The sequence below is a fragment of the Crocodylus porosus genome, unplaced genomic scaffold (genome assembly GCF_001723895.1).
Source record: "Crocodylus porosus isolate Cpor-Errol unplaced genomic scaffold, CroPor_comp1, whole genome shotgun sequence".
In the NCBI taxonomy this organism is placed as follows: domain Eukaryota; kingdom Metazoa; phylum Chordata; order Crocodylia; family Crocodylidae; genus Crocodylus; species Crocodylus porosus.
In genome coordinates this window covers 77,538,490-77,561,882 of record NW_017728948.1, presented here as the reverse complement: position 1 = coordinate 77,561,882, position 23,393 = coordinate 77,538,490, and the positions used below count along the sequence as shown (strand labels likewise).

General features: G+C 39.6%; 1 protein-coding gene and 2 long non-coding RNA genes across 8 annotated transcripts in view; 1 reads left to right on the top strand and 2 right to left on the bottom strand.

The window, feature by feature from the left end:
• Nucleotides 1-6,399: 6,399 nt before the first annotated feature.
• LOC109322063 lies at nt 6,400-18,001 on the top strand. Its single transcript, XR_002104299.1, has 3 exons — nt 6,400-6,434; nt 14,457-14,571; nt 17,909-18,001. It is a non-coding gene; the product is annotated as an uncharacterized LOC109322063 (long non-coding RNA).
• Nucleotides 17,816-23,393, bottom strand: part of MAPK10 (mitogen-activated protein kinase 10) — a 408,832-nt gene continuing 403,254 nt past the window's right edge. For 3 of the 6 annotated variants that reach the window (XM_019552886.1, XM_019552888.1, XM_019552889.1), the window contains one exon: nt 17,938-18,080. In XM_019552886.1, coding sequence (XP_019408431.1) covers nt 17,938-18,080 — 143 coding nt within the window. Of the gene's footprint in view, nt 18,086-23,393 lie in introns of all 6 variants that reach the window. The other 3 variants (XM_019552885.1, XM_019552884.1, XM_019552887.1) reach the window with 2 other exon arrangements.
• LOC109322065 overlaps nt 22,343-23,393 on the bottom strand; it is a 3,076-nt gene continuing 2,025 nt past the window's right edge. The window contains exon 3 of the long non-coding RNA XR_002104301.1: nt 22,343-23,279. This is a non-coding gene — a long non-coding RNA (uncharacterized LOC109322065). The remainder of the gene's footprint in view (nt 23,280-23,393) is intronic.

Genomic DNA, 23,393 nt, shown 5'->3' with positions numbered 1-23,393 from the left:
TACTAAGAAACTATTCTGAGAGTAACAAGATGCGATTACTGTGGAGGAGAGTTTCAGACTTCTAGTGAATAAGATGCTGCGTAATGTGTGCTTTAGTTGATGTTAATGTTTTTGAGTGGTTATGTGGTTTAGATACTGCACTGGGAGTCGGGAACATGAATCCTATTCACTCTACTGACCTTCTGAATGACTCTTTGGCCATGCTTCTTTGTGCTTTTGTTTTCCTCACTCAGCCTTTGTCCATCTTGTCTGCTTAGATGGCAAGTTCTCTTCAGAACAGTGGCTGACCGCTGTTTTGAATATATACAGCACATAGCACAGGGGGGAGATCCTAGACACTACTATGATACAACTAATAGTAATATAACTCTTGAGAAGGAATGGACTTGAGGTACATCAAATAATTCACACTGTGCTCTGCTTTCAAGGAGTTGTTTTTATTTCCAGTCACATACATAGCTTTATTGATTCACACACAGGAATTGATGTTGAGTGTCCTTTTGTGTGTGCGTGTGTGTGCAAGTTATTTCATGAAGTAATTATATTTTTTCTGAAAAGTCTGGTGCTGTTTGAAGCTGAAGTTTGGAGTGGGGGAGGGAAGGGGGTCAGACTTTTACACCTCACTGCTGTAGAGGAACTGTGCATGTACCTCCTTTGCACACCAGAACATAATCAGTCACAAACAGTACAATAAAAGACCATATGAGCTTTTATTTATTCATTTATTTTACATAAATGAACTACAATTAGTCTCAGCAGTTGAACATTTCCCTCTTCCTCCTCCTCAACTGTTCAATGTCTGTAACATTCTGGCCCTGGCCCTGCCCCTGCCCTTTCCCACATCATTTAGCCTAAATTCCTGTTGTGAAGTGTAGCAAGAATATTGCCTAGCTAAGGAATGCAGTGTTGGGCTCATGTTGGTGTTGTTTAGATGAGAATACAGTCATCAGTTCAGTGCAGCAGCAATGGCTGCAATTCACATAAGAGTCTTGCTTTCTAAACAAGTCCCAAACCCTATTTGGCATCCATAAATTGAGACCAGGAGAAGAACATTATGCATTGTTTGCCAGCCTACACTGCTCTTACAGTACTTGATTTTGAACTTGGGATTTTGAACTTTTCTCTAGGGAAAAGAAGGTGTGAAAGAAAAAAGGTTGTACTGCATACTATCTTACTCTAATATTAGTTTAAAATCCTCTTTAAATCCTGTTAAATCCTGCAGATCTGAAGGAACAGACTTTGGTTTTTCTCCCTCTCCCCACCCATGTCTTGGAAGCTGCCTACTTCAGTCTTGTATATTTTTGTCTTTATCAGTAAGTCAAATTTCTGGGAGTTGTTTAAAATGTGGCCTTGATAGGCCTAAGGGAGAATTGTATACACAAAGCAAAGCCTCATACTGAAAGCCTGTCAGAAAATAAATATCTCATTTCAAATTGCTGTATATGTCATGTAACACAAATCAAATTGTATGGTTATAAGGGGACAAATCCAGAAAGTGAAATCAAAGCCCAAGTAAATAGGTTTTGTTATCAAGATGATGTTCAGAAACACACTTCAGCAAAAAGAAAAACAAACGCACCCCACGACCTCCTGCCCCCCTCCCCCCCCCCAAAAAAAATCCAAATTCCTTTGGACTCTGGAAGGAGGATTAAATGACACAGTCCATTCTGTCATTTGAATGCTGGTTTGGCCTTATATAGTGACACTGCAGGAACTCATTGGCCATTTCTGTGACAGACTGCCCCGCAACCCGTCCTTTATTGAAGGCTGGCGAATATCTAGCAAGAGAGCTGCACGTCATTGGGTAAAATAGTACATCCTTGCATAGGCTTTTCAAAGCCTTATTCTCCAGCTAATGAATCCCACTTAATGTCCCAATTGCTGTGGAATCCCACTTAGTGTCTGGGCTACAATTTGAAGTTTAATTTTTTTTTTTTGCAAGTCTTTGCCTACAGTAAAGCTGTTAAACAGTTACAGCTGTATACAAATATTTGCTTCTGACACGAATGTCAGGAGCATCAGTTCCCAATGCTAAACACAGCATGAGATTAAAAAAAATGGCTCATAAAATCAGAGTTGTTCCAATAGGCCAGTCAGGCCATCTATTCATTAAATTATGTTAATCACATAGATTGGATGAAATTATTGTTCCATAATCTTAGCAACCAACATTGTTTTCTTTCATAGTTTTAAAAAGCAAAAACCCTTTCATGAAGACTTAAGCAATAGCAGTAAAGGAACTCTGCTGGATCACTTATTAGGATTGAAACAGTTGTGCTCCTTGAAAGATAAAAGGACTAAGTCTATGCCATGTGAATTGTAATGCCATAGAATTATTATTCTATAATGCTAACCATATAAAGCATTCTGCCTTTAAAAAAAATCAATAGTGCCAAAACGCTGTCCCGTGAAATTTGTGCACAAAGACTCAGTCCGAGACACCCCCCCCCCCTCACCCCACCAACATGTTAAGCCTGATTCTGCACTTCCCTTGATATGAGTGCTGGTACCTTTCAGCATAAGTGTAAAACATTCCCCAAGTAAGGAAGTGAGTTACACTCATTTTTACACTTTAACAACTGCTCAAGGTTCCTGGCATTACAGCCTCAGGGTCAATTGAGACACATCATTCATTTATTTGAAAGTGATTTTTTTGCCAGGTCTTTGGCTAATAGTTTTAATATGGTTTCATATAATTAATTTGCATTTCTGTGTCCTTTAAACAATTATATGCATTCTGTACTGGCACGTGATACATGTTTTATGCTATATTCAAAGTAGGAGGTGACTGATATTTGGAAGAATGCACATGCATGTTTGTTGCTTGAAAGGTCTGTCCTGAGGTCTTACAAAGAAAAAATTTGGTCTGAAAAATAATTTACATTCCCTTTGAAGAATGAATTGTAAATTTTCTTTCATTAGTTATACATTGGCCCAAATACAGTCCAACTTACTTTATTATTCTTTGTAAAAATAAGATTTACCCTGTTAAGTAGCTGTCAATGGAATTGTTTATTCCTTAGGTGGACCACACTTTATAATACAAATTTATTAATTCCTCAGAGGGATCATACAACATAGCGGCAGCATGAATTTTATTTGCTTATCAGAAGTGTGCTATAAATAATATATCATGGATTTGTATATAATCACAATTCTAAAAGAAAACCTTCTGATATGAAAATAATATACTTCCTTAATTGGTGAGAATTGCCTTAATTGTGCTCTTCAGTTTTAAATTGAATCTCACTGACCTTATGTTTATTTACTGTATAACTGATATGTCCCTTAATTCTAACAGGGTTGTGCTTAAAAGTGAAGTCTGTGACAGAACCCTATGAAATTACCTGATAAATAGACTGGCATTATGCTTCTGTAGCTGAGCCCTGCACAGAGGACTGCACTGAGTCTTTAAAATGAAAATAGGTGATAAACCAAAAGTGATTTGAACTACTCATAAAAATCAATAAGTGCAGTAGAGAAGCATTTAATGTATGTTAAGGTAATCTGCCCCCCCTTGTCATAAGCTCCTTGGACCTGACTGCCATACTTTTGTATAAGCGATGACTTCCAGAAGGTGGTTATAATTCGAATGGGCCAGCTTCAGCCCCTCTGTAGCTTGGCATCATGGAGGACAGCCAGTGCAGGTTATTTCTAAGTTCCAAGGAAGGTGTCACTACATCCAAGATACAGTTTCATTCCATTGTAAATTCAGTTATTCTCAATTTATGGCCTTCTGAAACTGCATGTCCTATGTGAAACCACAGTGACTATGAGACTGGCATGGACCCAGAGCCTTTAAACTCTATGAATTATTTTGGGAAATAAAGACGTCATATGTGAAGTTATTCTTTCTTAAAAGATCCCTCTCTCAAGTCTGTGCTATTGTCACAAGATAACACAGTAGTGTGGTCGGGCATAGAGAGGATAGATGCAGGGATTGGAATCCATTAAATGGATGAATTACTTGCTTCTCTTTGGGAAGTAGGCTATGTGTTAAATGTACTCTTAATCTGCCTCAGAAGATTCCACCAAAAAACAATCCTCAACCTTTTACTCTGCCATGGCTCACTGAGGACTAGATTGTACTTTGTTTCATGTACAGTATTATAGCTTTCATTGACCTTTACACCAAACACAATACAAGGAGGAAAGAAACAAAGAAAACAAACAGAAAACCATCTGTAAGGCAACTTTTGTAGATCCACTCGAAATAATTTCTCCTCAGTAAATTACAGCCGATAGTCTGTTATCTAATAACTGAACTACCTGAGAGAAAGAGCAACGTAAGCATTTTATTTCCATCGCAACCCCTTACCTGATGTAAGATTGCCTTGAAATAAGGTCTCATTTTTATCAAGGCTTGTACCACCCTAAGAAAACCTATCATATACAAGTTTCTATCTTTGCCACAAGATTAAACCATTGCAAATCAAAATAAAATACTTACAAAATCATTGTGGAGTTTTAGTCGTGACTGCAGATGTTTGTCACTGGGACTCAACATAACTGTACAATGCCTGAGAAATCTGTTTCCCAGTGATATGCCTCCAATGGCTCATTTGAGGGGATGTCATGGTTCTCTGTCCCACATGGTTTCTTTATGTCTAGCAGAAACATTTTGGGGATTTTAATTTTAAGGAAGGAAACATTAGTGAAGCTGCAGAAATGTGCTTAGTCCAAAAATGTGTCACTGCTTTAAATGCCCATGAACATAAAATACTTTCCAATGTAAACCATCTTGGGTAAGAAATAGATCTGTGAGCAAATAGAGCAATGAATTTGACTTTCAGTGAAGGTTTCTGAACATTGTGGCCTTTAGATGAGGCCTTTCAGCCAGCTGCGCCTTAACACACACGGGGTCATCTGTGTCATGAGTTTTGCCTGTCAGCAGCTTGAGGTGCATGCAGTTCCCCCCAAACCCCTGCATTGATCTTTTTGAAACTTGGCAAACTTTTTGGCCTCGCCAGGGGCTATCACCCCTGCAGTTTTCACCCCACTGTGTTGTAACACATAGATGTGACACAACTTTTCTTTCAAGGATTTGGGGTGCAGTTTCCCCTGAACCCCTGCACCAATCTTCTTGAAACTTAGCATACTTCATGCTCCCAGTAGGGGCTACCATCCCTGTAAATTTCATTCAAGTCAGACAAAACACAACAAAGTTATAGATATTTCATTGATTCCCCATTTTACCCTCTGGCCGGATCTCGGAAGCGCTTCGGAAGTTCCGAACTGCTTTGGAAAGCCTAACGAAGCCAGTGCTTCAATCCAGACATGCTGCTTCAGATGCCAAAGCATCTGAAGCTTCTCCGGGTCTGAAGCACGGTCTGAGGCCTCACACAGCCCTATTAGTCAGGCTTGACACAAAGTCCACTTACTGTCTGACCTTTATGAGTCAGTCACAATGATAACACTTGTCTCTTGCAAATGGACAGCCTGAGCTTTACGATGAAGGTAATTCCTTTCCTTGTTTGTTTGTTTGTTACAATCAATGTAAAGAAAAGCTGCCCTTTACAAAAATAAATTAAGGCAAAATGGTTATGCCAACTGACCAAAGAAACAAAAGTCTAAGTGAAGGAGTCTATTATTCCTCATAGCTAAATGAGGAAGATGTAGCTTTCCCATGAAGATGAATACGCATTATGAAAGATAATTCATTATCTTGCAGGTCCTAGTTGAGACCCATAGTATTTTAGAGCTCAGAATGTGTTTAAAGTTAAGTCTACATCTTGGGTCTGGTTTTGGTGATGCACCAGTCACATGGACTCCTCTCTCAAACTGTTTGCCCATTTTAGCCAGGGACACAAGTGACAGAAACTGATTTAAGTGATGAGAAACTGGTTTAAACCTGTAACAGAACAGACAGCTCAGTGCCAGTTTCAAAATGGCTGAAACTGGTTTAAGATAAACCTGGTTGAATATAGCATCAGATTTAACTGACTTGGGTCAAACTGGTTTCTGAAATTTCTGTCCCAGACCCCTGGTTCAAATTAAATCAGAGTCCCCCAGCATTACAGCATGCTTCCCAGCCCTAGGCTATGCTGGGTTGTCTGTTCCAGGGACCAAGGCTGGCCCCACCCCTCTGTTCCCTAGCTGGCTCACAAGGGGTGGGGAGGGGGAGGCAAGCCTGGATGGAGATGGGTGGGAGTCTGGGGCTGGGGGATGAGGGGTGTTAAACCCTTCTCCTCCTCAAACTTACTGCTGGCTGAAAATGTGGACTATAAATCCCAGAGGCACCTGGAAGCAGGAAGATGTGATGAGCAATCCTGTGGAGTCCTGCTCCTTTAATGCTGGATTACAGCAAAGACCCCAAAGACCTTGGGGGTTGCAGGAAGAGGACATGAACACACAGCCAGAGAGCCATGCTCTAGCATACCCCCAGCTTCTGGCCTGACCCAGTGCAGGCATGTGGCTGGATTTCCTGAATCAAAGTAAACTGTCTGTTTACTTCTGTTTCAATTTAATCTATGCAGTTTATACTAACCTGCAGAGACTGGGTCAGTACAGCCTCAGGCTTTTTGACTGTCTGTACCATGTCTTTAAGATAACATTCCTTTCAATTCCCATTGTCCCAATCACCACTCTTAGCAGATTTTAGTTAAATCGGCAGTGTCTAGAAAATAGCCACCTGCTCCCCCTACCATTTTCCATGTTTGGAGCCTAAGATTCAAATCCAGCTTTCACTGTCCCTGCAAATTAAGGTGGTTTGGATTAAGTGCAGAGCTATCAGCTGTGCATGCCATAATTTCAGTGTGTCTAAGTAAATACAAGAAGCCAGTTGAATTCCTTGCTAGTCAATGATTTACAAATCTCAGAATGCTTCTGTCCCTTAGATTCTGGCAGGCACAGAAGGAATATAAATTGGTCTAATCTGATAGGATTTCTTTAAATCCCTCTCCCACTCCCCTCAACCACCCACGATTGCATTTTGTTATTACTCTGAAAGACTTATCATTTCATAGTTTCATAGTAGCTAGGGTCAAGAGGGACCTGAACAGATCATCTAGCCTGACCCCCCTGCCACAGGCAGGAATGATTGCTGGGTTCACAAGACCCCAGACAGGTGATCATCCAACCTCCTCTTGAATTTGCCCAAGGTAGGGGCAAGAAACACTTTTCTGGGAAGTTGGTTCCAGATTTTGGCCACCCTAACTGTAAAAAATTGCCTTCTGATCTCTAACCTAAACCTGTTCTCCATCAGCTTATTACCATTGTTCCTCATCACCCCAGGTGGTGCTGGGGAAAAAAGGGCTCTACCTATTTGCTGTTGATCTCCCCTGATGCGTTTGTAGACAGCCACCAGGTTCCCCCCTCAGCCTCCTCTTGCTGAGGCTGAACAGGTTAGGTCCCTCAGTCTCTCCTCATAGGGCCTGTCCTGCTGCCCTCTCGTCAAGTGGGTGGCCCTCCTCTGAGCCCTCTCTAAGTTGGCGACATCCCTTTTGAAGTGCGGTGTCCAGTACTGGATACAGTACTGCAACTGCAGCCTGACCAGTGTCACACAAAGGGGGAGCATCACCTCTCTGGACCGGCTTGAGATACATCTTTGGATGCATGACAAGATATGGCTGACCTTGCTGGCTGCAGTCTGGCATTGGCGGCTCATGTTCATCTTGGAGTAAATAATGACTCCAAGATCTGGTTCCACCTCTGTGCTTTCAAGAGGGGAACTCCCCAGCCTGTATGTATGCTGTGAATTCCTTCTCCAAAGGTGCAGCACTCTGCATTTATCGATGTTGAACCTCATCTTATTCTCATCTGCCCACTTTTGTAGTCTGTCTAAGTCTATTTGCAGCCTCTGTCTCCCTTCAAGTGTGCCCACCTCTCTCCACATCTTAGTGTCATCAGCAAACTTGGACAGTGTGCTTTCCATTCCCTCATCCAAGTCACTGATGATGTTAAACAGTGTGGGTCCAAGGACTGAGCCCTGGGGTACCCCACTGCTCACATCTCGCCAGCTTGAGTACGACCCATCCACCACTACTCTCTGGGTGCACCCCATCAGCCAATTTTTTACCCATCCAACTGTGTAGGCATCAATGCCACAGTTACTTAATTTATTGATGAGGATGGGGTGAGAGACAGTGTCAAAGGCCTTCTTAAAGTCTAGAAAGACTACATCCACGGCAACACCATCATCCAAGGATTTAGTCACCTGGTCATAAATGGCAACCAAGTTGGTCAGGGAGGACCTGCCTTTGATGAACCCATGCTGATTGCCCTTGAGAATGATCTCCCCTGCTGGCCCCTCACGGATGTGCTCCTTGATGATTCTCTCCAAGATCTTCCTGAGCACCAAGGTGAGGCTTACAGGCCTATAGTTACCTGGGTCCTCCCTCCTCCCTTTCTTGAAAATTGAAACCACATTAGCCAGGTTCCAATCCCCCGGCACCTGGGTGCCAGATGACCTTGAGTGCTCATACAGCCGGGCCAAGGGCTCCGTGATGATCCCTGGCAGCTCCCTCAACAACCTTGGGTGGAGGGCATCTGGACCTGCAGAAGATGTCTATCCCTTCCAGAAGATTCCTAACTACATCTGCGCTGACTGAAGGCCTGACAGAGATATCTCCAAAATTGTCCCTACCTCTGGTAGGTGGGACGTCCCGGTCCCTGTTCAAGAAAACAGAGGCAAAGACACTGTTAAAAATATCAGCTTTCTTGTCTAGCATAGCCACAAGATTACTGTTTGCGCCTTGCAGGGCCTCTACATTGCCTGGTACCCTCTTCTTGCTCCCAATGTACTTGAAAAAGGACTTGACTTTTTGTTGTCCTTAATCCTGGATGCTAGCCTGAGTTCCATCTCTGCCTTGGCCTTCCTAATAGACCTCCTACACTCCTCCTTGGTGATAGTTCTTCCCTTCCATGGGTTGTACACCCCGCTTTTACTCCTCAGGCATTGCTAAATGCCCTTGCTGAGCCAAGGGGGTTTCTGAGTACTCTTATCCTCCTTGCTTCTCTCAGAAACTGTTATCCTTTGGGCCTGGAGGATCGTCTTAAAGACTTGGTCTTACAGACTTTCCATTTAAAATTGGTGCACATAGTTGCTCATTTACAGGCTATGAGAAATTAACTTTCTCTACCATACCCTTCAACTTCGTGTTCAGGGCTTCTGGAAATGAGGCCCCTAAATGATTAACAGCTGCATGCCTCTATTTCTTTTTTTAAAATTTCTTTAAAGGGATGTAACACTTCCCCAGTGTTAACCTTCTTTACTCAAGAAAATTAATTGTTCATGACCATTTCGAAGAATATAGCCAAAGAGAAATACCTTAACTCTCACTCAACCTTACATGAAAAATGCCTGAATCTCATGGACAATAAAGCTGCTACACAGTTCTCTGGAACTATAAAGATAAATTAAGATGAAGGAATTGATTTCATAGATTGCCCACTGACTTTTGTGCCTCCTCTGCCCACATTTTCTGGAATATACTTTTCCCCCCAGTTTTCATAAGGTTCAAGGAAAAGGAACAAGAAAACAGAGGTGAGCTTACTGTGTTCCTCTTACCGGGCCTCTTCTTGCACACCCATCTACATATAAATTAAACAGGATTCCAGAATATAACTATCTTAAGAAATAAGGCTTCTACTTTGAACACAGCCAGACTATTACTTTCTAGAACAGTCAGGACATCTCATGCTAGACATACAGGCATTTCTACAAGATCACATACATAGTAGGTGAAATTCATCTCTGTGCAGAAGGGTTTGCATAAGCTTATCCGACAATTTAATGATCATCTTAACTGTTTAAAATAAAGCTTCAATGGTACCCAAGGCTTCTGTAGGTCCTCCCTATCATAAAAGAAGTGCAGTTTACCCATTAGCACAGTAGTTCATTTACTCAGAGTTCATTTCGGACTCAAGACACCCCTCCATAACGTTTGGGAATTGACTGACACCTAATTTCAGAAACTAATTTATATATTATAATGCTTACCTCATTACACAGGGTCTAGGCAGTAAGGGTGGAAGACTGGCCAGGCAGGAACAAGCCTGAGCCTGGATCATCTGTTTCACATATCTACTTAGGTCCATTTACCTCTCTTATCTCCTCATACTTTGCATCATCCTTCAAAGCAGCTGCCAGCACCGCTGAGTTCCCTGGCACCCTGGTTGAGAATCACTGCATTAATTACAGCTTCTTCATAGGTAAGATGGCTTCAGTATTGTAAAGCTCTAAGGTACACTCCAATGTACACTCATAGCGGTGCAATTTCTAAAGTATTTCATTCAAATCCTGCTCACACGTGACATTGAGACTCATTAGTTTCATTGAAAGTTCATTGAAAGTTAATGTGCAAAAGAAACATCTAAGAGGCCACCAAAATCTATGTTGTTTCTCTACTGTGGCTTGCTATTTATCTGGACTAGGCATAAAATTAAAAAAAAAAAACCAACAAACCTGTAAGTTACTAAAGCAAGGCCACCGGTGAAAAGTACCTTCCCAAGGAAAATGCCAAGCAGATTTCCTTTCTGGCACAAGAGGAAAAAAAAGAAAGATTCTCTTCTGCTTTTTTTAATAACTCAGACAGAAATATGAGTCCAGTGACTCAACATTAAACCACAAAATGTTGACAAATGATGCTAAGGCCCCCACAATCCCCTCACAACATAGACTGGGAACAAAGAAAGATAAAAAGAAAACAGTTTAAGACGAAAACAAAATGGAAACATATTCAGTTCCTTTAAAAGACATTACTTCAGTTCATCCATGCTGACTGGCTCTGGCTATCCTTTCCAACTAAGGCCCTGAAACAAGATTGGACATTTCTCATCTTCCAGTCTTGATGCTGAACTGTTGGTTGGTTCTCTGTGCTTATTAAATTACTTTTCTCAACACTGATGTTACTCTCCTTGTCATTGTTAGTTATATTTTGAAGTCCAATCATGCAGAAGTACAGGCAGGTGTAATTTAAGTCTTATTATTACAAGATAGACATGACAAGGTGAACAGTTGGTCTTGGTAATTAGGTTTTGGAGATTGGTTTTTGTTCTTGTAATGTATACTGGCCATAAGTCCCACTTACTCAATTTACTAAATATACATAAATTCCTATAGACACTAATGCCTCTTGTACTTTCATCTGTTGTACATTAATCAGTACATGGACTGAAAATCTTCAACCACATTTAAGCATACAGTGGCCTGTTGTAAAAAAGATCTAACAGAGCGTGTGTGTGATTACTTCATATTAGTTACAAAGCGGGAAATCCATACAGTTATTTAGACTGAAAATATCTTTCCTTCCAGAAGAAAAGAATGGCCCTGTTCAGTGGAAATTAGCAAAAGAAAACAGGTCCCCATATCTGAAACAATATATAAGTTGGGAATAGACTTCTCTCCCAAAGAAGCCATCACTGTTGAGTATGTGCACCCTCAGCTAGAAAAGGCACCTCAGCTGATGTTTTCTACATTCCTTTAGCAGACTCGAGCCTTCTTTAAAGCCTTACCCTGTCATTTGTCAGAAATGAAATAGAAATAATTCAGCTATTACAATCAATACTTAAAAAAAAAAACAACACAACCAAAAAATTCAGATCTTACTGACAAGTCCCTAATGTATCAGGTGGATTCCACTGAATTCCACTGGACAGGGCTATTTTCCAAATTGTCAATATAGACAACATATTAAGATGTTTACAGCGGTTTTTTTTCTAATTAAAATATTACATGCCTCTGGAATATTTTATTCCCCTACACACTATTTTTGTTAGCTGCTAAAAATAAAACACAAGGGGTAAAAGAGTCAGTTTTTGAGCCTGCATTATGTCAAAATCTTATTTTAAACCGGTATAAATTCAAGCAAGCTCAACCTTCAGATTCTTGAAGATCCATGGTAATATTATGACATTTTTTCCTCATTGAGAAACTTGGATCAAATATTAGTAAATCAGGAACTTAGCAAATCACACACATGCACACGAACACACATACACAAACACACAGAAAAAAATTTGCCTAGGTAAACTTAAAATAAGCAATTAACCTAGACCTGTGTTTGTCCTACTACTAAAGGAAAAAATTAACCTGCTTCCCTGTAGGTATTAATGTTGTCTTTATCTCCCAAGAAGCACTGAGTAGTAAAACTTAGTGGAACATGTTTTTTCTTGTTCTATGAATATTTCTAAGGTCATGAAAATTTTCCCACCCTGGACTGGATGAAAAATTGTAATTGAAAAAAAGAAGAGAAGACAAAGCCAAGGGTTAAGGATCCAAAAATACTTGGATTAGCTCAGTCAATAAAACTAAACATCATTTCAATTTTTTCTTCAGAAATATTATTACGCTTCTTTAGTATAAAGTAGCTAAAATGTAAAATGAGAAGATCTTCTCAAATAAAAAAATAAAATTCTTTCTTTTTACAGATTACAATTTCAGAATGTTTTAACAGTTTCAGAACTGTTTCAAATTTTTTTTAACTGGCCTATTTATCTAAATTAAGCTTTTTGTTTGTTGGTTTTTGAAACATTTGGTTTAAAAAAAACAAACCTGTCTTTACATTAGAAAAATGCTGTGTTGGATAATTCCTGATCAGCTCCATTGAATGATATTGCTTTGGATTACATTTAACTAAGTGGCAATATTACAAAGATCCAAAAGGCACTGACACGTGTATTTTCTTAAGTAAGCTTCATTGAGAAACTTGATGGTGAAACCAATCTTGTGGATGTCACCTTTTGTTTATAAATTTAGCAAAATGGCACCAGTGAAGCCTCACCTGATTTAGCTGAGGTTGCCACCTCTTGGAGTAACAGATGTATAGAATAATTGAGGTGAACATTTAAAAAAAAAAAAAACCTAAGAAAAACTTCAGTGAATTAGGGATGTATTAAGAACTCATTAGTTTTTTCACTGCTTTTTTCACCAAACCTACATTTGCTCCAATTTAAACTGTTTTGTATTTAAGCTTGTGCCTACTTTTATATTTCAAACAGCACAGGGAATCAGACATGAACAACTTAAAATAAATATTTAATTCTCTAAAAATGTATTCAATTTTTCACGGAACATACCCAGAGAATGCTGAAAAAATTGCTCCTATTTAGTTTAGTGGCTCCTGAGTAGATATATTAACAGCTGTAGATAATTTGGGTCCAGAACCTTTCCATTTTCAAAAAACTGTCTAAAGGCAAACTCAACATGGAAACCTATCCATCTGTCAGAAACATTGGTACCTTTCCTATAGGAATCTGATACCATCCAGAAACTTAGCACATGTTCCATCTGAGAATGAAAGAATTGCTTGTCAGGTTCTTCAGTCACTTCTCTCCTTTCTATATTTTTACTCTATTGAGTAAAGAACAAGGATTAATAATAAAAAAAAATTAAGTTCCATTCCTCACTCAGCTAATGGCCAGCTATCTAACTCAGGTAAAGCCACTTAATGACTAGATCACAAAAAAGGGGCTTAGGCACTTAAGTTGCTCTTTAGTTGAAACGTCCACAGAAGTCAGTTTTCAGCAGAAACTTAGGTCTTTGTAGAATTTCTTGTAGCACGCATGATGGGCATGCTTATCCAGTTACTGCAAGAGAAATTCTATGAGACCTAAGTTTCTACTGAAAACTGATTCTATGTGTACAAGTGCATGTTTGGGAATACCACCATCTTTGCTCACCTGAGCATGCATGTGCTTAAGCTATTTGGGATTGACAGGTAGCCCTGAGACTCTTAAGAGCTCATCAGTAGGTGCAATGCTAGAGGGTGTTGAGTATTTTCTAGGAAATAGGAGATTGGCTCCTGGCTTTCAGAGGTGCATGTTTTTTAGCCGATGAGTCTTAACATGAATCATTCTAGCACCAGGGACCAGAACCTTGGACTCCTGCCATCTAGGCGAATGCCTTCTTTACCAAGCTAATGAGGTCAGCACCTCCTTCCTTCACCCATCAAGCAAACAGTTGTGTGGCTTTATACTGAGCTTGCTGCATGCCCTCTGAATGGTCTCAATGACAGTGCCTCCTTTGTCAGAAACAACTTCTCAGCTCACTTGACTTTGGGTAGATTCTAGTAGCTACAGTCTCCCTCCAACTAGTTCTGGTTCCTTTCCTGCTGAGTGACTTGGTGATTTGGATCATCCTTGGTAGGTCTTTCAGTCTCCCCATTCACTCTATAGGAAATCATTGCTCCTAAGCTGGCCTAAGCTCACCCTTAAGTGGAAGACCCTACAGGTTCAATTAGGATCTGGTGCACCTGAAAGTCTTCACAGAAAGGTCTGAGGTGGCTCACTTATTAGTTTCAGTAGACCTAGGCACCTAGGAACTTTTAGAAACCTCACTAGGTAACTATCTGATTGTTTAAGTGCCTAAATACCATGAAAAAAATCTGATACTAAGCTACCACATCTTTCATTTTCTGCATCTATACAGTTGTGATACTACCACTCACAGTTGCAAAGCACTTGGAAAACTGCAAATGAAAGGTGTTTATTATTTTTTTTTTAAATCAAAAACAGAGGTTGTTTTGAAAGAACACTGGCATGAAAAAGAATAAGAACATTCATCATTTCATGCTGGCTAGATAATTGAAGAAAAGACTTTGAAGACAGATGCCTGGAACTTCTAAGACTTGTGTAAGACTGTGTGTTAGTTACTTCCAGATCCTGAGCAACAGTACTTCTCTGACAGAAGCAGAACCACCAACTGCTATTTCTCATGTGGTGATGACTGTTCTGGTTTCCAGTGTGGACAATTTGCATCTCCCCAGAGAGCAGAACTGCTCATAAAGAAGAATGATACATCTAAAGTCTAAAAGCAATGTAATAATTGTTGTCTTAGAGCCTACTTCTGCAAAAACATTGCAGCATATGCTTAAGTCCATCCCAGTTCCACAAAGGACTAAAGCACACAGTAAGCCATGTAAGTTGACTGATTTCAATGAAACCTAGGCAATGCTGAAACCAGGCTCTAAAGAATACATTGAAATTCTCCTCCCCGCCACCCTCCCTTTTCCTTTCAGATTCATATAGTGCCAACAACTGGAACATCTTATATGGTGACTGGACATAAACATAAACCTATGGAGGAATGAACAGTTAAAATAAACGATGCTGGTTTTAAAAGATGGCACACAAAAGTCTCCTATTCCATAGATTTTCAACCTTTTTGAGTCAATGTACCCCCGGTAGCTGGATGCAGAGCTGTATACCCCTGGCAGCTGGACATGGAGCAGGGGGTGGGACGGCATGTAGCCAGACACTGGGTGGGGGCGGGGAGCACAGCCAAATGCAGAGTGGTGGTGGGGTGGCAGACTGGCATGGCTGAATGTGGAGTGGCGGCAATGACCACATGCAAGCTTCCCTTGCCCCCAGCTACAGCCTTCTCAAGTACTCCCATACTCCCAAGGTATGTGTACCCCCAGTTGACAACCCCTCTCCTATGCCATAAATACCTCTGTTGATTGAATGCCTTGTTGCTTCTGCCTTTCTAGCAATTAACGTTAGCAACAAAACACTACGACAGCTATTTAAGTCTCCAAATCTATAATGTGTTTGCAATTGCATGAATCTAATTATCTGTCACTCCAAGAGGCTCATCCTGTGTCTGGTTGAGATGATACCCAAAATGGTACACATCAAAGAGTTAAAAAGTAGATACTAATTTTCTGCATTTTACTTTTGTTAATGTATGACAGTTGAAACCTGAACCTGATAACCATTTATTATTGCTAAGAAATCACCCTCAGTATTATTGCCTTTGTGTCTTTAAAAACTTTCATAAGCATTGGCTTTGAACTGATGCTGGCTTTGGGTTACATTGCTAAACATGGACTTGATGTTTCATGGCTTTAAGAGAATATTGCTAAATGTATTTTATTCCACTGTTTTATAGTTATTGCTTTCACAATTACTGCTCTGAGGTTTAGAAAGTGTTTTACATAATTTTATTTTCAATATATGAAAATAAGATTTCATTGAGGAAAAAAACCCACCAAAAATATACTTGAGGAAAATTATTTTTTACTTGCAGACTGCTCTAAGTACCTACTCTGGGTACAGTTATTTAACTTTATTCTAATTTTACTTCCTTGAGGAGAATTTGTATTGCTTGAACAAAACCTCACTTGATATATGCTTTCCCAATTTAAGTATTGCAGGTTTGTCAGTTGTCCAATATTAATAGATGATATTTAATGGAGCCGCAAACCATCCAAATGTAAACTAACCTGTTTAGATTAGCTCTTCCTATTATTTACAGGAGGCATAAAACCATGAACAATGTAATTTCACATTACATGGTACAGTTAGTTAAAAGGAAATATCTAAAACCCAGAGTCCTGACTAAATTCCCACTCAGTCAGTTACATTTCTTCCACCTAAAAACTCTCCTTGCTTTTTCATCTGGAAACTTTGTTCTGTACTTACCACCACCTGAAGTGGTGCTATATACTTTCAAAATTCCAGACTCAACCCGGCAAGTTCCAATTGTTCTTATCTGTCAACATCCAATTGATATTTACTCTTTATTACCTTCAAAATATGCAAAGCTGTCTATGGCCCTGATTATTATGCTCTCAGCCCACCTCTTACCTGTTAATAGACTTTGCTTTAATTTTAAAATACGTCAATGTTTGGTCAGTCATTTTACTGGTGTGGTATGTATAGCCTAGTTCTAAAGCATTTGGGGGGAATCAAATAATACATCACAAGGAACAAAAATAGCTGGAATCAGTTAGAGAGTCAGTGCTTTTCAAGTAGTGGAGTTCCTGCATGGGAGATTATTTAAAAAAAAAATCAATTACAGTTCAGTAATAAAAACTTAATAAATAAAACCTAGATGAAGTGAATAGGCTGCAAATGTCCTTTCTTTGTCATATCGACTTGCTGAGGGCCTAATAAAAAATGTATACATGACTGATCCTATCCATCTTCCCTTTATTCTCTAAAACAAACATACACACATTCTAGTGGATAATCATTAGCCGATCTGTAAGCTAAGAAACAAAACTCACTGCATCATGATCACTATGGGAAGTTTTGTGCTAAAGCAAATCCCTGTAGTCTTAAATTAATTGAGAAACACTTCCATCCTCAACCTAAACATCTCCCAAAGACAGAAGTGCTGCCTTTTAACCTAGTCTTGGCTCAGCATCTCTCCTCTAAAATTCAAAGCAATAAATGTCAGTACCCAAAATGAAAGCACATGTTCTTGTGAAGCTCCATTGCATACATTCTCCATACACATTAGCATTCTTTAAAAAGTAAGAGATGTCAGCTGAAATTTGAATGCTGTACCTTCAAGGGTCTGAGGAAGCTTCAGCTTGATTTTGTTATTCCCACTTCTACAAATCTTATGAGATTTAAATTTAATCAGTGAACAAACAGAACAGATTATATATTGGAAATATATTACAGATGTATGCATGTAGATCAGATGAAATGGGCCGTTGAGTTTGAGCACACACTGTGTACATATAAAATTATGTGTATATAGATACACAGCTGCACGTACTGTTGATCTTACCTCTATGTTTCTGTGTATAAGTGCTGTATGTAGGCTGAGAACAGCGTGTGTGTATCTGTAACTGTCTAGTTAGGCAGAAGTTGATAAAACAGAGAGGAAATAAAGTTAGATACACACACATAAATATTGAGTGGCTACTGCACACCTTGTCATGCCAGTGTGAAAAAGGGACAGTTGCAGGTTGCTGGTTTTGCAGCCATTAATTTTACACTTTATGAAAAAAAAGGCTTCTTTAATTCCATTTTTTTTCTTGCAGTAAGCATCATTGGAAGAAGACCAAAGCAGAGCAACTAGAAGTTAAATATACACTTGAGCATTACATAACTTTGTAGGAGAAGCAGGCTGAAAAGAGTATTGTTTCATTTAAATCTTTTATATTTTATTTCTCTTCCTTTCCATCTTTTTAATTCTTGTTATTTTCCTCCTAAATTATATCATCTTCTGAAGAACGTTGGGTTTCGCAGGCAGGCAGCTAGTCACCTGCAACAACCTAGGGGTCCTGCAGAAGCTTCCAAGCTGCTGTCAGTATCAGATGCCAGGGTCTGGTCGGTGGACATGGAGGAGATGTCATTGACAGAGGAGGATGGAGGGAGGCTTTCGCTGCTGTTCACTGCTGCACCTGTGCTAAGAAAATGAACACCAACGTGATTAAACCTGAAATCCAAGGATGCCCTGCAGCTTAAAAACAAATAGCACATTTTCTGTGGCAACAGGTGTTTGGACCTTTTTAGCTGCGGTTGGTCAATAGGAAATAAGCCAGCTGTTACGTAAAGGACTTTATAATAAAATGCTTTCTTCTTCAGGTCTGAGAAAAAAGGAGGCAAAATGAAAAATGAAAAGGAGTCTGCAGTGCTGTGAAACTGGATAAGGGAAAAATTCCTAAGGCAAATCACACAAGAAAAGATACCTTGATGAGACTCAACAACACATGCAAAGTCCTGCCCTTGGGATAGGATTATTGCATGAACACAGGCAGACCAGGGAAATGATTGCCTAAACTGCAGCATTGCAGAAAAGGACCTCAATGTTTCAAGAACACACATAGTGTGCTCTTGTTGCTAAAAAAAACCCCAATAGCTCTCTTTTGGCTTTTGCATTAACGGAATGTCATTTAAAAATCAAGGGAAGTTATTTTTCTTCTCTATTCAGCACTGGTGAGACCTTACCATATCCAGTTTTGCACACTTAAATAAGGATGTGCACAGTTGGAAAGAATCCATATCAGAACAATAACAATTATTAGCCTTGGGGAAGTTTGAAAGACCTAGGGTGATATAGTCTGGCGGCGAGAAGATTGAGGCAGTGTTTGATAACAGTCTTCAAATACCTAAAATGCGGTTATACAAAGAATGGAAATGGGCTTTTGTCTGTCACCATAGGGTCAGAAAGGAGCAATGGCTTCAGCAAAGGCAATTTAGTTTGGGGACTAGGAGGAACTTTCTGACTATGAGGGTGGCCAGTCTTTGGAACAGGCTACCAAGAGAAACTGTAGAATCACTATTCCTGGAAGCTTTCAAGACCAGATTGGATACTTGACAAGAATGGTTTAGAAAGGGATGAGCCTGCTTTGAGCAAGCGGGCTGGATTATATAACCTCATTAGGTTTCTGCTAGTGATATTTTCCTATGATTCTGTGATGCTATATTTAGTGGAAGATCAAGACCTTTCAAAAGAGAAGTGGGCCATTTATTGTATAAAAAAGGATTATCTGGAGTCAAAGTCAATATCAGTGTTCAGTCCTTGGTGTCCAGTCATCTTTTGAATCTTAGTTCCCAACCTCAACATAAATTTCATAGACATTAGGGCTGGAAGGGACCTCGGGAGAGTATCAAGTCCAGCACCCTGCCCCAAGGGTAGGAAGTCAGCTAGGGTTGACGGATAAACGTCCAAACTCTTCTTAAAGGAGTCCAGAGTAGGTGCTTGCGCTACCTCTGGAGGGAGCCTATTCCAGGCCTTGGGGGCTCGGACAGTAAAGAAAATTTTCCTTATGTCCAGCCTAAAACAGTCTTGCAGGGGTTTGTGAGCATTGGACCTTGTCATCCCTTGGGGTACTCTGGTGAACAGACATTCCCACAGATCCTGATGCACACCCCGATATACTTATAGACTGCCACCAGGTTACCCATGAGCCTGCACTTCTCCAGGCTGGAGTCCTATCACTCTCAGCCTTTCTTCACAAGGCCTTTTTACAGGAATTGATGATCCTGTCCTCTGATTATGTGCATGGCTTTCCTCTGGACTCTCAAGCGTCTCCACATCCTTCTTGAATTGTGAAGCCCAAACATTTGAAGGTGTTTTGTAATTTTCCCTCAAGCAATGTCTGAAAGTGGCTGTTCAGTGAAAAATGTAAAATGTTCTTCTACATGTGTTCATCTGTCTCTAATTTTTTTTCCTGTAATCATAGAGTCTGGTGTATAGCTATATTCAAGTTTCACTGATAATAATTTCCATGAGAGGATCTGGTGCAATGTTTGTTAGTGGTGGACACATCTACACTTGCTATTATTGTGCCTGAATGAACTGTGCAGCTTATGGCTCTGCAGTTTATTGCTCCTGGGTATGCTGTTTGAATGTGCACCTGGGAGCACTTAATGCCAGAATAACAAACTGCAATTTATTCAGGTATAGCCTGTGGAGCCAGAGTGGAGCAGCCACAGCTCCTAGGGGACTCCTAGGGTCAATACGCTGGGGCACACAGTTTTTTTAGTCCACAGCAGGATAAGTTAGTTAAATTAGCTGCAGAGTAAATTCATTTTTTTCTGTTATAAATGGGGTGTATGCTTTGATGCCAAGATGTTTACTGCACAGTTAATTAGGCAACTGTAATTAGTAAACGTCTCATGTACCCACACCCAGTGAGGGGAAAAAACAACTGCAAAGAAAATAGCAGTTTTTGTGCTTACAAGAAGAACAAAGGGTATGGATAATTTTCTTAACTTTTTTAGGAAATGGAGGAGCAAGGCAAATTTGGAATAACAAAAATTGTTTACAATAGGTTAAATAAAACAAGGTGATCCTTCAGGAGTTCTCCAAAGTATCAGAGATAGAGAACTGATACCAAATTAAATCTAATGTAGGGAACAGCAAGATTGTGCAGTTTAGAAAGGGCAATCTGATCTACTCATACATAGTGATAGCTTCTTAATGAATTGCAGCATTTGAAACATCTGTTCTTCTTCAATGTGCTTAAAAATAATTTTTTAAAAAGTATTATATTAAAAAAGAATTAAAAAAAAAAATCGGTGGTATGCCCTGTAATAAACTATTCAATTCTGATCCAAACTGACATAGCAGGAATTGAACATTCAGACACTGGCAAAGGAAATTATCTGAGAAAAAGAAAGATTTCCATATGCAAAAAGACCAATGAGAATAGGACTCTTTTCCTTAGAGAAAAGTAAGAAATGGCATGACAGATGTATATAAAACAATGAGAGGTACAAAAAAGGTCATTTATGTGACATTATAAGCCCCTGTGTAAATAACTTCATTACATGACATCTTTCATCTTTTAAGAGGGAAGAAATGTAGCACTATTTGAAAATAATAACTTTTAAAAAATAACACATAATTAGGTTGTGGTAATCAAATTATAAATGGGGAGGGGGTGAGGAGACATTTTTGGAATTCCAAAACAAAACATATGCATGAATATCAAGTAAATAATTATAAATAATTATACTGGAGAAGCTGCAACTGTCTCGGTCATATATCCTATTCTCAGCCACGTTTTGCACTACTGGAGACATCTGTGTGCCTGGGAGGCAACTGCACTCAGAAATGAGACGGCTCTCCCCACCTTGTGGAGACTGGTGCCATTTTTCTAGTACTTGTATATACTGGTACTAGCAAATGACACATTAGACAAATTTAATGTGCGCTAAATGACACTGCTGCTTTACTGTGCTAGGCTAGGCTAGGCTAATGCCCAGTAAATCGTCTTGTATAGATGCACTCACTGAGCACTGAGTTCAAGTTTCAACAGAATACATATAGTGGTTTTATGGCTCATTACAACCTAACTAACACTGCTACTAATCACCCTGCTTTTTTACAGGTAAAAAATTTCCTCTCCCTTCTTGAATAGTTTCACTCTTCCATTAGCTAGCTCCCTAGTCTATCATACTACCTGTTCAGACCTCTTCACTTCAAGCTCAAAACCCTCCTCTTCCTCTCCAAGGAGACTGTATTTATATGGGTTCTTCTTTCTGCTATTTAGTTCAGCCGGTGTCTCCTTCTCTAGGCCTGAGGAATGTTACTTGACATCAGAAAGCTTGTCAAAGAGCCCTCCCAACCATATAGGTGGTTCAATTAAATATAACCCAAAAAAATCCTTACCTATCTTCCACATCCTGAACCATCATGGCTACAACACTTCAACACTACTACATCCTTATATTCATTCTCAAATTTCTGTTTCCTAATGTGATTGTGAAACATTGCTTGTACCCCAAACACAAAACTAAAACAATCCCCACATGCAAAACACATTTCACGCAGCACTTTATTTATGAACAAAACATAGATCTGGACATGTTAGCAGCTGATATCACACAATGTGCTTGACTGACAGGGACAGCAGCTGCCTCCAAGGTACAAAACCAATGGCGGTCCTTTGGGTATTACAGCAAATTGTGTGATCTGGAAGTTTGTAGCAGTTGCAGATGTTAAATTTGCACCACAGTTTGTCTAGATCTGATTGTCTTCTGTCCTTGCTGGATAGCTCTACGAAGCTGCAGCCTAGAATATGAGCACTTCATGCTGGAGGCTCTGTGTCATTCCATAGCCAGAGATTCTGTTTATAATCAGACAGTGATTTCTCCAATGTTATTTCCCAGTTGTTTCCTTCTAGTGAGCTGGAGGCTCACTAGAAGACTTAGCTAGGCTTTACATATTATTTCCCCAAACCAGTAAGTCTGGTATTATTTACATCTAAATCAGTATGCAAGCACAGCTCTACAGCAGATATGTGAAGAAACATGGATTTATTCAAGCACCCATCAGCCCTTCAGATTTATTGTTCAGTAATGGTACCAATTATTCCACAAGTCAAACCTACATATATTGTACTTTGCAGGAACGCATGGGATTGCCTTTCATACCATCTTCAGCAAAATATTATCAAGGTACACTATTAAATCCCTAGTATTGCTAAATGAGTACTGCATTAACTTATCACACTTTTGTCATGCTCTTCCTAGTCCTGTTACTAAGTAATGTGCAATCACAGTATCATCAAAGGTTAGTTTATTTAGCCCTTGGTATAATGAGGTGAACATGCTAAATGTTAACAGTAAATACAACAGTAAACAAAAGTAAGTATCTGTCAGTTAGACACAAATCATCCAGGAGTGGACATTGCATTTAGTAATGATACTTTGAGGTAAGAATGGTTTGGAGGGTGTTCCATGCTGACAGGCTTTCTAACAGGAACAAAATAATCAAATCTGGGCATCTTGTTTGCCTACAAAATTAAAGTCTTCAGAGGCACCCATTTGTGTACACAAGGCACTGTTTGTATTCATGTTGCTGGTGAGCTTTTTGTGAAGACATTTCAGGGATCCTGATTTGAAAATATAGTTGCTTTAAACTGTTTTCATACTCAAGCTCCACCAACATTGAACATAGGTTATTCTAACATTACTGAAAAGATACATTGTCATAATACGCCTGACTATTTGATACTCACATAGTACAATTTTGATGACTTACTGATGCAAAATTCTGTGCTAAGGTTGTAATTGTGCTAAGAATGCAACTGTATGGACTTCAATAGAATCATTTTCTTTTATAACCAATGAGAATTTAGTCCCATTATCTCTTCTTAGTTTCATAGTTTGTAAGGTCAGAAGAGACCTGAGCAGATCATCAAGTCCGACCCCCTGCCATGGCAGGAAAGAGTACTGGGGTCAAACGACCCCAGAAAAGTCTA